This window comes from Typha angustifolia, chromosome 12, assembly GCF_048772165.1.
Source record: "Typha angustifolia cultivar Huaian chromosome 12, ASM4877216v1, whole genome shotgun sequence".
Classification (NCBI taxonomy): Eukaryota; Viridiplantae; Streptophyta; class Magnoliopsida; order Poales; family Typhaceae; genus Typha; species Typha angustifolia.
The window spans coordinates 404,475-419,047 of record NC_133250.1 but is presented as its reverse complement, the minus strand read 5'-3'; the positions used below and the strand labels follow the sequence as shown (position 1 = coordinate 419,047).

General features: G+C 35.2%; 2 protein-coding genes and 1 non-coding gene across 4 annotated transcripts; 2 read left to right on the top strand and 1 right to left on the bottom strand.

Annotated features, from left to right (window-relative positions):
- Window positions 1–465: 465 nt before the first annotated feature.
- TRNAS-GCU (transfer RNA serine (anticodon GCU)) lies at window positions 466–547 on the top strand. The gene has a single exon. It is a non-coding gene; the product is annotated as a tRNA-Ser (tRNA).
- Window positions 548–803: 256 nt separating this feature from the next.
- LOC140772257 (histone-lysine N-methyltransferase ASHH1) lies at window positions 804–8,745 on the top strand. Of its 2 annotated transcripts, none has more exons than XM_073114236.1 (11): window positions 804–878; window positions 1,623–1,686; window positions 2,011–2,075; window positions 3,004–3,160; window positions 4,060–4,146; window positions 4,275–4,359; window positions 4,431–4,524; window positions 4,712–4,910; window positions 5,426–5,460; window positions 6,297–6,771; window positions 7,992–8,745. In XM_073114236.1, exons 2-11 carry the CDS (start codon window positions 1,684–1,686, stop codon window positions 8,256–8,258), a joined length of 1,467 nt encoding a protein of 488 aa, XP_072970337.1. In that variant the 5' UTR covers window positions 804–878; window positions 1,623–1,683; the 3' UTR covers window positions 8,259–8,745. The 2 variants fall into 2 exon arrangements, with proteins under 2 accessions (XP_072970337.1, XP_072970338.1); XM_073114237.1 differs by having other exon boundaries at window positions 7,903–8,041.
- Window positions 8,746–10,247: 1,502 nt separating this feature from the next.
- On the bottom strand, window positions 10,248–13,063 carry LOC140772161 (uncharacterized). Its single transcript, XM_073114086.1, has 4 exons — window positions 12,796–13,063; window positions 12,567–12,712; window positions 12,167–12,285; window positions 10,248–10,758 (listed from the first exon to the last, which is right to left on the bottom strand). Exons 1-4 carry the CDS (start codon window positions 13,008–13,010, stop codon window positions 10,657–10,659), a joined length of 582 nt encoding a protein of 193 aa, XP_072970187.1. The 5' UTR covers window positions 13,011–13,063; the 3' UTR covers window positions 10,248–10,656.
- Between the last annotated feature and the right edge of the window lie 1,510 nt (window positions 13,064–14,573).

The window sequence follows — 14,573 nt, the reverse complement described above, 5'->3', positions numbered from 1 at the left end:
TTCGACTTAAGCTTTAGGAATAATTACATTTACCTTAATTGTTTTGATCTAATTACACTTAACCCCAAGTAATCTGAACTAAAACACAATAGTTATTTTCTATTATATTTGGCCATGTCAATTATTGATCAATTTTCTCCTGCCACAATATCATATTTATATGACAGAAATACCCCTTCTCTCAAAAGAAAAACACCGATGATGATACCATTATCTCCAACCCGATCATACCTAATTTAAGACAATGTCGTTGGAGCTCAACTCGATCATCATATAAAATAATACTTACTAATTTATCAAAAAAAGTCTATAGGTAGAGATTTCATTCATTCATCGTCTAATTTCTCGCGATAGTTTGGTACATGAAATAAAGAGGAAATAGGTGATAATTTCCAAATTAGATTCATTCATTGATTCAGATCTTTAATATTCCTTCCTTTATTTAAGCAAATCAATAAAAGAACAGTCGCTTTGGCCGAGTGGTTAAGGCGTGTGCCTGCTAAGTACATGGGGTTTCCCCGCGAGAGTTCGAATCTCTCAGGCGACGACTTAATTTTATTTTCCTCTTTTTATTGCTCCCGCCCTTTTATCTCTATATAATCACAATATTCATATAGTTATTGAGCAGTTGTTAGACTTAATATTTTCTTCTTCTTCTCTCAAGTATTGGAATAATTTCCCTTCGAATGCCATCAACTAATCTTGTTAATCATTCTATAATTAAAAGACAAAAGTAAAATAATAATTTTATATAACGCTCCTCTAATATAGTTAAAATTATCGGCCAATGAGATTGCTGGGCTGGGCCGATATAAGTTAATGCCATTGCTTCATGGGCAAAGGCGGCCATTCGAAACTCCAGACGGTTCCTTTGCAAGGTACGCTCCTCCTCCTCCGCCTTCTCGGCCGTCGAGCTTTTCCGCGCAATCCGAAACCCTAACACGATCGTAGGGAGAGAATTTGGCCAGTTGTATCGCAAGGATTCGTCATCCACTTCGAGAATTAGACACTCTAAACCCTAATCAAAGATCGGCGAATTGGTGCACGCATGCGATCTTTAGTTTTGATGTTAAGACGGATGGTAGTTCTAAGAACTCGTTGCTTCTAAAAACGTGATGATGGCATTATTTTAGCTGTTAAGTCGGGTTATCTTTTTTTCTTTTGTCCTAACAAATTATCCAGGCTTCTCTCGGAGTAGCTAACGGAATGCTAACTTTTGAGGTGCTTTGTTGAAGCGGTTATACTCGTTATATGACACAATCAGAACTTATGTTAGACTAATTTTACTTGTTAATGTGCATTTTTCTTTTTTATGATAAATTCGTTATCCTTTAAGCATATATCTCTTTTGTTTTTAGAAAATTTATTTATTATGGAAGACTTAAATTTGATGTTTATTGACTTATCTCAGAAAATTTATTGGTAATCCTCCCCTTTTATCCGAATTCTATCTTGAACTATATAGTTGGAAATTTTCACGAGTAGGTGTACTTTTTCTTAGATTTGCATTCTAGTATCTTTACATTCCATATGCTTGTTAATTTTAGATAAAAAAACATATGTCAAAAGAAGCTATCTTAATTGACATATTTACTATCTTTTCATTCATTTTCTTCATGTAGATGGTGGTACTCTTCTCCTGAAAGATCTAGTTACAGGGCCTCATTTCTTTGTAAGATCTAAATGGTATTACTCTATTCTTGTCCCACTGCATTTAATAGTCTTCTCTGAATGAATATGTTGAGAAAGCACTGTGCAGGATACAGTTCTCAGCTGATGATTATGTTTATCTTGCCATTTTACTAGGCTTAGAGCATCTCTGAAAATTTGATGTGTTATATCAGTCTGTGGACTTCCTGTCTATAATCTTCCTGAAGTTTCCTTTTACACTTAGAATAGCACTGATTTATACATTTTGCAACTGTGGATTAGTAATTCAAGATGGACAGAATTTTGTTTTATCCATCAATTATACAGCATATGTGAGTAATGTGAGTCCCTCTTTTGTAGGACCAAGTATGTGAAGCACCACCACATTATAAGCATATTGAGAGAAATGAATTCTCATACCGGAAGTGAGTTTTTGATTTACCTGGACTCTTTTATGTTTTATTTTGTTATATCTTATTTACTTTGGAAACTGGAACATTTATATTCTAGTTGCACTTATTCCTGATATAAATATTTCTACTTCAAAAAGGATGACCTTTTGTTCACAATCAAGAAACTTGTTGTAAGTTGATTCTTATATGTTTCTTGTTTTGTCTTACATAGGTCTTCAAATGATAAGTTTGCTAGCCAGCTAGTATGCTTATGTCCATATAATTAAGTCAAGTCATTAATTTCTTATACCCTGGCCAGTATCTATTATTCTGTTTATTCTTCAACATTCAAATCATGATTTTCTACATTCGAGCTCCACATATTGTCATTTGACAGCTAAGACTAAAGATAATATATTGCAGGAGTCATTTGGTGTGTTGGATTTTCCATGACAGAAATGATATGGAAGATATAGTTGGAAGCTTTCACTCGTATGTCAAGACTAATTACCACAGTTTTGAGCCTTTAGGAAAAGTAGAACTTCTCTATGCGTATTCACAAATTAAACTGCAACATTAGTTCGCGGACGATGTGAACTTCTGTCATCTCAATACGAAAACTTAAAATTATAGATGTTGAAGGACTTGTATGAATCATATTCATCCAAGATAACAGTGATCACATTAATAAAATTGACATGGCTTTGGTAATTAACTTGATTCTTTTGTTATGTTTTTACTTACTAAGATGTGATGAACTTTTTATAGTTTTGTACGAGGTCAGTATGCTGATCTGTAAATATCTTATTTGTGTCTCAAGTAATTAGAGTGTTGATAGTATGTACTAGTGTATTACCACATCAGAGTTTTACTAGTCATAAGATATAGTTGTATATGAAATGCGGCAAATGCCTTATGCCAATGCATTGGATTCTAGAATTCATTTTCCTTTGCTTTTCAGGCATAAAAAGCAGAAAGAGGAGGATATTGCTATATGTGTTTGTCGCTATGCCCCTGATGATCCAGATAGTGCATGTGGTGAGCGATGCTTAAATGTATTAACTAGCACAGAGTGCACACCTGGCTATTGTCCATGCGGTGAATATTGTAAAAATCAGGTTACCACTCTCTCTCTCTCTCTCTCTCTCTCTCAGACTTGTAAATAAAATTGAACAATTATAGACTATGATTTCTTAGGTATGGGCAATGTCTTGATGTGAATTTTAAAAATTATTAAAGAGAATTTCTTACAATTGGTTGATTAAATAGTAAACTGTTAATGTATGAGAGCTCCAAAATTATTATTTTGACTTTAGACATTTCAAACATTGTTTACATGTCTGATGGATCATTAACAGAACTATACTATTGATTTTATCAGGAAGCAGTAAGGTCTCAGTACTTTCAAGTGTCCCAACTTGACATTTTCACTCCCCTATATACAGACAGGGAGTTAGTACTTACAGAAGTGATCCATGTTGTTTCAAGAACTAAGATTTTGGTCTTTGAAGATAATATGTATATAAAAGGAAAAATATAGTTTGAAGACAAAGACATGATATTTAGCAAATTAAGTTCATTGAAATATTGAACCTTTGCCTATTTTAGTGATAGCTAATCACATAACTTTTCCCAATCCGTTTGTGCTAGATACACTTATTATGTTTTGTCAGGCCTGTTTTACTTCCCTTTATGCTTCATTTTTCTAATTTGATATATGATTGCTCCTATACAAGTAATATGGTGTAGACGTTTGGTGATGTATCAGATTATTGCAGTATCATTGGTATTATTTTCTGTACAGAATCTCCAGATCATGCATATGTTATAGACTGGAGGGTCTACATTTGGTCAACTGTATACCATTTTCTTTCACTTTTATGAAGATTTGGAACAATATCATATTTTTGCCATTAGTTTACTTTCTTGTGTAAGATTGAAAAAGGTAGTTCTGCTAAAACCTTTGCAGATTGTATTCATACTTGACTCTTAGACAGTAAATCTGTATTGTTGGCAGAGATTTCAAAAATGCGAATATGCTAAGTCAAGATTATGTAAAACTGAAGGTCGCGGATGGGGTCTTTTGGCTGACAAGTTTATCAAGGTGACTGATGTGTTTTATGTGCATTCTGGCTAGACTTTCCTATTTCATTCTTTTTCTTGAACATATTGTATATAACTCTTAGTGCAAAATACAAATACACTCACTAAATAAGCATATATCTTATCCAGGCTGGACAATTTGTTATAGAATATTGTGGAGAGGTAATATCATGGAAGGAAGCAAAAAGGAGGTCTCAAGCTTATGAATCTGAAGGTAGCTAGCAAGTTTATCATATCAAATCTATACTTTCTATAATCTAAATAATTGTACCGGTTGTTTCTCAGGTTTGAAAGATGCATATATTATTTATCTCAATGCATTTGAATCAATTGATGCCACCATTAAAGGAAGCCTTGCTAGATTCATTAACCATTCATGGTAAGTTACTTTGAGGAAGAGTCCTATGGCTTTGGTCTATGTTGAATTATTCTGCTCTATGGACCTGGTTCCAATAAATATTCTTCAATTCTTAGTTAGCTTTTGTTTGATTTTAATCGTCTCTGTTAAGACCTTATCTTAACTTGTTCGTTTCTGATATCTAATAGTTTTTGTTTGAAGAGTGCAGTCAACCAAACTGTGAGACAAGGAAGTGGACCGTACTTGGGGAAGTAAGGGTTGGGATATTTGCAACGCAAGACATTCCTGTTGGAACTGAATTAGCTTATGATTACAATTTTGAGTGGTATGGTGGTGCTAAGGTGCGGTGCCTTTGTGGTGCAACCAGCTGTTCTGGGTTTCTTGGGGCTAAATCACGTGGTTTCCAGGTAACTTTTTATTAAATAGATGTATAATTTGGCTTGCTGCCTGTGCATTTTAACAAAGAAAATATTTTTTTCTGTTGCAGCTGAATTTTTATTATCAATATATTACTTATTTATGTTCTCCATGCTTCAGTTTTTCTTGCTCTATTTCTTCTGATAACATCTCATAGAGTTTTTGAAAGTAGATCATAATTTTTGTGTTCTTTGTTGTGTGTGCATGTTTTTATTTGGGTTTGTGGTTTGTATGCATGTGACTTGTTTACATTGCGAGTATATATATATAGACACATACACATGCGCTCTTCTTTGTGCTTTGTTTTGTGGAAACCATCTACCTGATTGCCTGCTAGAGCAATTCCCTTGTTTGGGCAGCTTGACATATTTCTTGGCCACTGACCTACCTGCTTGAGTTTATGTCATATATTTAGCTCCTATAAGACAGCATAGATATCAGATCTTGGTACCTCCCAGCAAAACTAACTTGGTTTTCTTCTCATGATGCAACATGCATATAATAGGAGGCTACCTATCTTTGGGAAGATGATGATGACAGGTGAGTCCCTTGTTAACGCAAAATAGTTCACATTACATTCAAGTATGTAGTTGTGATTGATTGATTCCTAATTAAATGATTCTTGGCCTGAGAAGTAGTGAATTTGTTTTTCCTTTTTCTATTTAAGTGACTGATTGGTTGTAAACATCATCTCTATTATTGATTCAACTACATGATTAGAAAAGGATTTTAGGTGGCAACTCTTATCACTTGTATTACTGATTGGAGCTATTGAAGACCACCTGGCAACAAGAGATAACCCTCCTTGCAGTTACCTATATAGCATGTTTAATTCTGCATTTACTTCTTTACTTGATGTCACCTAGTAGATACTTGATACATCTGTTCAAGTCAAGTGATATTTCACATGACAATAGCTGGAGTAAATAAATTACCAGTGGCTCTCATTTTGCCATCAGTAGAAATAAATCAATAATGGCCTTCCTGTTGGAGGTCTTCAGGATCTGAAAAATCCTGCAATATATCACAGTCCTTCAATTAATAATTTAATATATACAAATATCAATTGGTTTTGATGGTGTTTGACTAATTGAGAATGCACTCCTTGGTTCATATTACTGCATACTGAAATAATATCTGTTGATTGGCATTAAATGCAAAGAATCTATTGACATGAACTTGAAGCATACCATTCTTGTGTAGTAGCAGCAAATGTTAGATGCATCTTACACAATGCCAGAAGATGCAAGACATGAGATCATTTAAAGCACCAAACAAGCAGCTTTTGAAAAAACCATTCTGTTGTCCTCTGTGCATGTTAGTAAGTTTGACAGCCTTATATTTTCACTGTGCCTAACTAGCTCGTACCATGTCAGGTATTCTGTTGAGAATATCCCCCTCTATGATTCTGAGGATGATGAACCGGCAAAGTTTCTTAAGGCCATCATCCCATCAAAAGATACAATCACTCTTGAAAAAGAAAATGAAAATTTCCTGATGAGTTCTGAGATTCTTGAGGCTGATTTGTTTTCTCAGGCTATGCCAATATCAGTAGAACCATTGAATTCTATACCAATGGAGGTTGATTATGTGAAGAATGAAGCAGCAGAAGATGATAGCATGTACCAACATGACCTTCAGCAGAACTTCACAAATAAAAATTCAATGATATCGCGTATCCGAAGTAATAGTGCTTGTCGGAATTACCACATAGAGTTGAGTCCATCCAAAAACTCACCACAATTTCCTGGTGGAAAGTCCAAATGCCTTCCAAGGAAGCAACTAAATGTGGCACTTATTTGTGAACGGTTGGCATCAAGTGAAGCCTGTGAGGAAATTTTAATTTGTGAGGTACATATGACCTTCCAATTTCCTTTATAATGGGGAATGTTCTTCTTCATCTTTAACAAAAAGATTTATACTTTAAAAAAAATCAAAATTTCAAGTTAAAAGTAGAATTCATATGATCTCCAGATTTATAAACGTACTTTTCTTGCATGTTACCTTGTAAAATAGGGATCTTCCTCTATTCCTATCTGATGTGCTTGATCCCTGATGTAACTCATCTGTGTTTCCTTGTTGGTCTTATCAGTTTCACTTTCATCACCAGTTTATATGATTTCTTGTCTTGTTCAGTAAACATCTTTTCTCTTTAATGTTATAATCTGAGATTCATGCAAGAGTTTTTATCGATCATTTTTGTGCAACTTCTATGTATATATGGCTTTGCAATTTATTGAGATTCTTTTCACACAAATCACAGGATGAATCTTCCTTTTGAATAAACTTATACTTTGTTTTGTAAAGTAGGCTTTTCTTCGTGTCTACTTATCCTTCCAATTTTGTTTAGCTTGCTAGTCCTCTTCCAAGTTCTCATCTAGTATTTGGCATCAGTTTACAATTATTTCTAAAGGCTAAGATCTGCATTTGCTTATATAGCATCAAGATATAGTCTTTGTCAACAAAGTTTTATTGTTCATATTGAACAATTTGTGAATTGTGTTTTAGATAAAATGCTTCTAGAATATGGAGCTGCTGAGATAGTTGCCATCATAATCCATATTATATTGCTGTAGTCCACTATGCGGTTCCACTGCATAATGCTCTAAAATTCTGTCAGGGATGTCACTAGATGCTTTTAGAAGGGTAAGATTGAAACTTGCACGGACTATGACTGAGAATTACCATTACTTATTCCCCTCTCCTCTCCAGCTGTTGCCGTCCTGTCCAGTGGTTCAAATAGGTGCTTGAATGATATGTAGAATGAGCTTTTCAAGAAGATAATTTATGCTGTTAATTTCATGTTTCATTGGTACTGGGAATATGGTGCAATTGAGGGGAACATGTAGCGGTCATCATAACTCACATATAAGTTGCTTATAGTGTTTTCCCAAATAATAGGAAATTACATGTTCTGTATGCTTCTCTTCCAGTCCGACCTCTGCTAAAATGGTTTAAATTGGGTGAAATTCTTAACTGCAGTGTCTCAAGTTAAAATCAAATGGTTCAGTGCCCATTTCATGATACACACAGTCCCTCATGAAGATTCTAACTTGTAATTTACGATATAGGAAGCAAAGAACCAGGCTGCGTCTCAACTTGATTCTTTGTATGATGAGATAAGACCAGCTATTGAAGAGCACGAGAGGGACAGTCAAGATAATGTGCCCACCAGTGTTGCAGAGAAGTGGATCGAAGCCAGCTGCTGCAAATATAAAGCAGATTTTGACTTCTACTCAGCGATAATCAAGAATATTGCTTCCACACCCCGAAGGGCGCGGGAAGATATGGCCACTCAGGGAGAAAGTGGGATGAAGTACTTGGAAAATGGTCCATAAAATTTGGCGAGAAGAAAAGAAAAGTATTTTGGAGCCAACCAAACTAATTTTCTTTGGTTCCATGGCAGCTTGCATCAATTGATCTATACAACCAAAGTTAGGTGATTGTGAAGAAGAATACGAATAAAGGCCATAATGCTTGAAAGGCACTTCGCTAAAAGAAAATTTAGGCCCTTAAATGACAGAGCTCATATCTCGGGGGCTATTTTGAAGTTGCAAGCAGATGAAAAGCAATAACAGTAATTATTGTTGCATAGGATCGAATGATATCATAAATTTTTGTACTGTCCAAATCCTTTATTAACTTCTCCGAAGACTTTTATTGCCGAAGATGTGTCTACCCATGAGGGAGATCCATTTGCTTTTGGGTCAATTTTTGGTGAAAACATTTAAGGTGTTTGATGATGGTTCCATTGTGCTGCTACTCTGTAGCCGTATGTAAGTAATTAGTTTTTACTAATTAATCAACTCCCATACTATAGTGCTAATTTTGGAGTTACTTATGCATCCTCATTGTCTCTCTGCAACCAGCCAATGTGAACGTCTGTTGTTGGCAGGTAAGTTGCTTAGTTGTAGACATCATATGGAGCTAAAATTGCATATTATAGTGATTTCTAGGGGTGGCAAAAAAAATGAGCAGCTAAGGCTTGACTTGGCTCGGCCCAAGCTGAGCTGAGCCGAAGTTGCTTGGCTTGTTTACACCCTGGTAGTTTGGTACTCCCTAGGCAGGCTTTGCTAGCACTGATGTCGATAGCTGATAGATATAAGAATAACATTTATCGTTATTCCTTGCTACTTGGACCTTCTCGCTCTTTTCTCTCAATCACTTAAATCAAAGTCCTCGTTCCTTGATCACCCCCTCACTCACTAATCACTAATCTCAAGTAAATCAAACAGTCTAAAACTCCCATCACGATATTTGCTCCTTGGCCCTCGACAAAAATGCCACCTTTATTGTCATCCCTTACTCTCCTTTTCCCGTCTTCCTCCTTCCCCCTCATAAATCGGTTCCTCCAACCTCCTCCTCTATTAGCGTCGTCTCCTCCTCATCCTCCTTCCTTATTCTTTCATCACCAAGTCGCCACTGCCTCCTCCTCCTCCTTCGGTGAGCTGTTGTCTTTATTGTTGTCTCATCTTCTATTAAGCTCGAGCTTAATTTAGGCTCAACTCGAATTAAGCTGAGCGAGCCTAAATATCAAAGTAGAACTCAAAATTAATTTCAGACCAAGCAATTATAACCTACTTAGTCAGGCTTAGCTCGTTTACGCACTCCGATGAATTTCCTATGGAGCTAAAGTAGTATGCTATATGAGGCTACAATGGTAGTGCGGGAAAAAGTCTCTTTGTATGGAGTGCAACTATGTTATATATAGTCTACCTTTTTATTAATAAAGAAACTACCATTACCATAAGTATGGATTTATTAATATTTTAAGACTACTTCAGGATATTTTAGTTATTTGGTATAAAAAAATAACTAATTCCCAATATAATTATGCTACTTTCTATCAATTTATGTCACATAAATTATAATTATTACACACCATATTAACATACAACTAAATACTTAAATAGTTTCTATCAATATATGCTCTCTTTTCTAGTATAAAAAATTAAAATAACTACTCTAATTATTCTACAGGTGAAAGAGTAATAATGTTTGCAGATGGCGTAGAAACGCCCTCTGCATACAACTAGACTGGACGGCATCACATGGAGAATTTTTATTATAAATCACCCCCCTGTGCCCATAATGATAATATAAATACATGACCTTCATTTATAACAGACCTCAACCATGTATAATATGTTCAATCTTTAAGATGTTTGTTTTTTCTCAAAAGAGAGAATGAAAAACATATCAAGGCATTTACTCCTGAAGAAAAAGAAACCCAAGTTCAATCTTTATCTGATCCCATTGGTGAGAGTCTTTTCTCTGTCATAAAATGTATGAATCGTACTGTATAAAGTAAGACTAGATTATCCAACACAGTCAACTATATGCCACTGAGAAAATCAAATAAGCTTATACATTAGTAAATTTGTGAGGGTCCTTTAATAGGTAATAGCTATAAGGGTCTTGAAACAACGGCTGCCTTACAAGAAGTGAGCAATGAAGATACAGTACAACGGAAAAGCCTAAGAGGATGTCAGCTAGCTTTCAGCCAGTAATTTTCACTCACTCAAAATGGTTACATCTCACAGAACACTAAGGTTGATTAATTTGTATTTCAGATATGCTAGTATGGTCTGCTGCAGGGAGTAAAGAAGGATGTATACCATATTGGCTGACACATTGAGGCATGCTCGGAACTTATCAGGACGTCATACTGATACATGATTTAATTTGAAAAAGGGGCACTGTGCCCAACTGATCTGCAGCCATGAACCCAAGAATCTAATAGAAAGAAATGCTGTATAAGAGCTTTCTCTTGTGTTGCCTCTCAAATGCAGCCACAACGTCATCAATTGCATCCTCCCAGGAATCCACTGCTTCAAGCTGCACCAAAGACAAGTATCCATAAATTAAACATCCCATTTATCAAGTTATGCATGTTATTTTCTTGATTTTGAAACTTGTAGGCATATTTAAACTAATGTGATTATTGACTTGTGAAAACCAAAATATGCAAATGCGGGTAAAGATTGTATAGACTGAACTTCTTATTTTCTAGCACAAATTTGCCAAAGAGAATTGATAGTATAACCCAATGATGGCCATGCCACTATTGGCATAGGGCATGCTGATAGACACACCCTCGCCACACATTTAATATATTTTTAATAAAAAAATTTAGGATATTTAAAGATATTTTATTTTAGTATTTGGCATGCCAATCTTTGATTTTAGTTTAAACATATGCATTAAAACCTACATTATAGTATTTTATTTTTAAATTATTTTTATAAATAATCTATTATATTAAAGATAAAGCAATAGTAAATATAAATATTATTCAACACATAGTATGATTGAATATATTCATTAAAACTAATATTAATGATTAAAATATTCTATAATATAATTGAATACTCCATGATATAACTGAACACATAATAATATTGAGCACATAATATTAATTGATAATAATTTAATAATTAAAACTAATATCTAGTTGAATATAGAATAATGGAGAGGATTAAGAATTTTATTTTAATGATGATTAACGAAAATAAAAAATATTAGCATGAAGACTGGCATGCAGCCACGCCTTCACCTGCATGGGCATCCTTAATATAACCTAATCTTTTAGACTTTAAATAATAAAAGTATCAAATATTCTTGTGGAATCTATTTGCCCTAAAAAATTTCAAAAGTGGCACATTTTTTCTATTTTCTGGGCATCAAATATGTTGCAAGGAAAGCCGATCATGAGCATGCTAATATTATTCTAGAAATTTTCTATATGAAAAAAGCAACTTTGGATTAATTGTACACTCAAAGAAATGCATTTCATCACCAATCTATGAAAAAGGTTTATATTAGTTCTCCCGATAGCTGGAGCTTTGTTTAGTTTGAGATTAAGCTCCGAACTCGATTAGTTAGTCTTATTTCTTAGTTTTAATTTTTAAAAAAATAAATTTGATTAGATATGAAAAAGATAAAAATGTGTTTGGTTACTGAACAAGTTTAAGGGTCTCCAAACCAGTTCAGGGAGGTTCCCTAAACTCAAAACAAATAAGGCCCCGATAGTCCTAGCTAGCTCATCACCTAGCTTATTATTATTGGCTGTTGCTGTTAAAAAAAATTGCTAGTTCAAAGGCTACACCTCAAAGATGTTTAAGAATATGAGATTCAAACCAGAAGAACATGATTCAGCAGAACACTTAAGAAGTTCAATTAACTATGCATTATCAAAAGCTTACTCATCCAAGACAAATAATTGCCAATCTAGTTACTAGCATACCTCCTGGCACAAATCTAATGCAAGCTTGGCTCCAATAGCAGCTTCTTCATGGTTATCCTTTACATCCAGATTGATTATCAATACAGTTTTCATCAATGTTTGCTCACGGTTATTTAGATCTGTAGAAATTAAACACAACAGTTACACCATTAATATTCCGCAGTGCATAGGGAGAAGAAAAAAGAAAGAAACTATTAGTAACTAAATAATTTATGTTTTCTTTGATGAACCAAAGAGAATGCATGCAATATTAATATGCAACTCCGAAGGATGATTTACCAAATAGTAGAAAGGAGCACATTTCTAGCAAATAACAACTAATTTGGCTGTTTGATATTGCCGTCAGCATGTTCGACAAAATTACGATGAGAAAACCAAAATTGTGAAGAAGACGACCAACCTTCGACGACCATATCGAACACCTTCTCCTCAAATGTGAGCACGACGTCAAAGCATCCATCACCGGAGTTGTCCTGCCACCTCTGCGGGGCATTCTTCACCGTAGAATTTCTCTTCAACATCGGCAAGATTCCATTCCGCTTATACCTACAAATTTCATCACTTTATCAGCAAATTACCTCAACCAAGACGGGAATTTGAGAGACAGAGAGAGAGAGGAAACAACTCACAAATCAGAATCTTTGCGCCGGAGGTCATCGAACATGAACTTGTAAGGCGTGCCGAAGTCGTATACGTTGGGCTCCCTGAGAGATGGGCCAGGGAGCTTGACGTGGGCCCCCGTGCCATAGGAGGCGACGTCGAAGCCATGGCGCTTGAGAAGGGAGTGCGACTCCATGCTCCGGTTCTGGTTCGATGAGCACACCATCGCGTGACGAAGCTTCATCTCCCCCTTCCTTCTTCCCCTCTGGGGTTTTGGTTTATTGGAATTCTTGGGGATGGGGCTTCGACAACACTATAAACGAAGAATAAAATTGGGCCTGGTCCCAAGGCCCAGGCCCAACTTATACAATTACAGAAATAGCCCTGCTCTAACCCAAATATTTCAGGCCCGGACCGGCCTTACCTTGGCTCTGAATGTGAAAATAGGTTTAATTTTGTGATAATATATCTATCCATATTATAGAATATAGATACTTTGTTTGAGTATATCAGTAATTTTACCCAATGTAATTTTAATTGGGATTTTAATATATATCATGGGTGCATATAATAATATTAGTCATCTTAAAATAAAAATATCCATGGGATGATGGGACGACGATGACTGAATTGGTCAATGGGACCATGAAGTGACCTCATTTAAATAGAGCATTAGGACCATCTTTAGTGGCAAAGTTGACATCAAAACTTTTTTATTCATACTAGAGTAGGAATAAAAGATAAGGTTTAAGAGGACAAAGGTGGCTGGCTGGCTGGCTGTCTCTCAATTCAATTCATGTGATGCCCACTTTGATCCATCCATGTGAATCCCATTCCCCATGGGCTCACTCACTCACATATCCATTCCCTCCTTCGCCCCCCCCCCCCCTCATGTGATGACCACCAACATCCATGAGTCATGAACAGCAGCATCTGGTCACTCCTTTCCCTTTCCATCCCCCTCTTTTTGCCACCTGCATTGGTAGCAATCCAAGCTATCATTCCTAAGTGGGATTTGGACACTTGCCCAAGAACAATATTGCATTCAAAGAGGGGGGGGGGGGGGGGGTAGAAGTGGAGAAGCAAGAATGCAGGAGGACCAATCTAACCCACTAATTAACACCTATGAAACTGGGAGCATCCTCCTTTTTCTTCATGCATTATTATTGGAATAACCTACTAAAGTCCTGATAGGACTCATGGTTCAGGTTAAATATTCCTCCTATCTAATTAGATAGACTCGTCAATTAGCTAATTGCTCTGTTTTCTAAGATGCCCTAAGATTTAGGAAATTTTTTGAGCTGAAAAGGAGAGGCCTATATCTGGCTCCGACCTAAAATTATCGTCCTTTTCTTTTTGAACTTCGACAGCTCTGATATGCCCCTAAATATTCTACAAATATTTTTGACACAGTATTATTCGTATCTATTGATAGCGTTTGTTCATAGAATGTTTATAAATTGCCTGTGGGTATATCATCTGGGAAGGAGAGATCTCTGTTTTCAAGAGCTATGAGTTGCCATAAGTATAAATAACAAATTAGTTGGTCAAACTGATGATTTTTTTTTTTCATCAAAGAAATAAAGAAAAAAGATGCCATAGATTATTTGGTGTTTTATTTTTTGTGTGCATATTTACTTATATATATTTGATAGTTATATATATATATATATGTACCATTTAAATATTATTTTATCTATTTTCTATGAAGTAAGTATCTATATAAATACTATATTTTGCAGGATAAATATGCAAATAGGAATTTTTAGATGGGCATATGAGTAAATAAAAGATCTTTTTTTTTTTT

Coding starts and splice junctions, on each gene's coding strand:
- LOC140772161 (XM_073114086.1), bottom strand. CDS start 13,010: ATGAAGCTTCGTCACGCGATGGTGTGCTCATCGAACCAGAACCGGAGC. Junction 12,286..12,566: donor GTTCGATATGGTCGTCGAAG/GTTGGTCGTCTT, acceptor TAATTTCTACAG/ATCTAAATAACCGTGAGCAA. Junction 10,759..12,166: donor CATTAGATTTGTGCCAGGAG/GTATGCTAGTAA, acceptor TCTTTGGTGCAG/CTTGAAGCAGTGGATTCCTG.
- LOC140772257 (XM_073114236.1), top strand. Junction 4,911..5,425: donor CTAAATCACGTGGTTTCCAG/GTAACTTTTTAT, acceptor TGCATATAATAG/GAGGCTACCTATCTTTGGGA. Junction 6,772..7,991: donor AGGAAATTTTAATTTGTGAG/GTACATATGACC, acceptor TTTACGATATAG/GAAGCAAAGAACCAGGCTGC.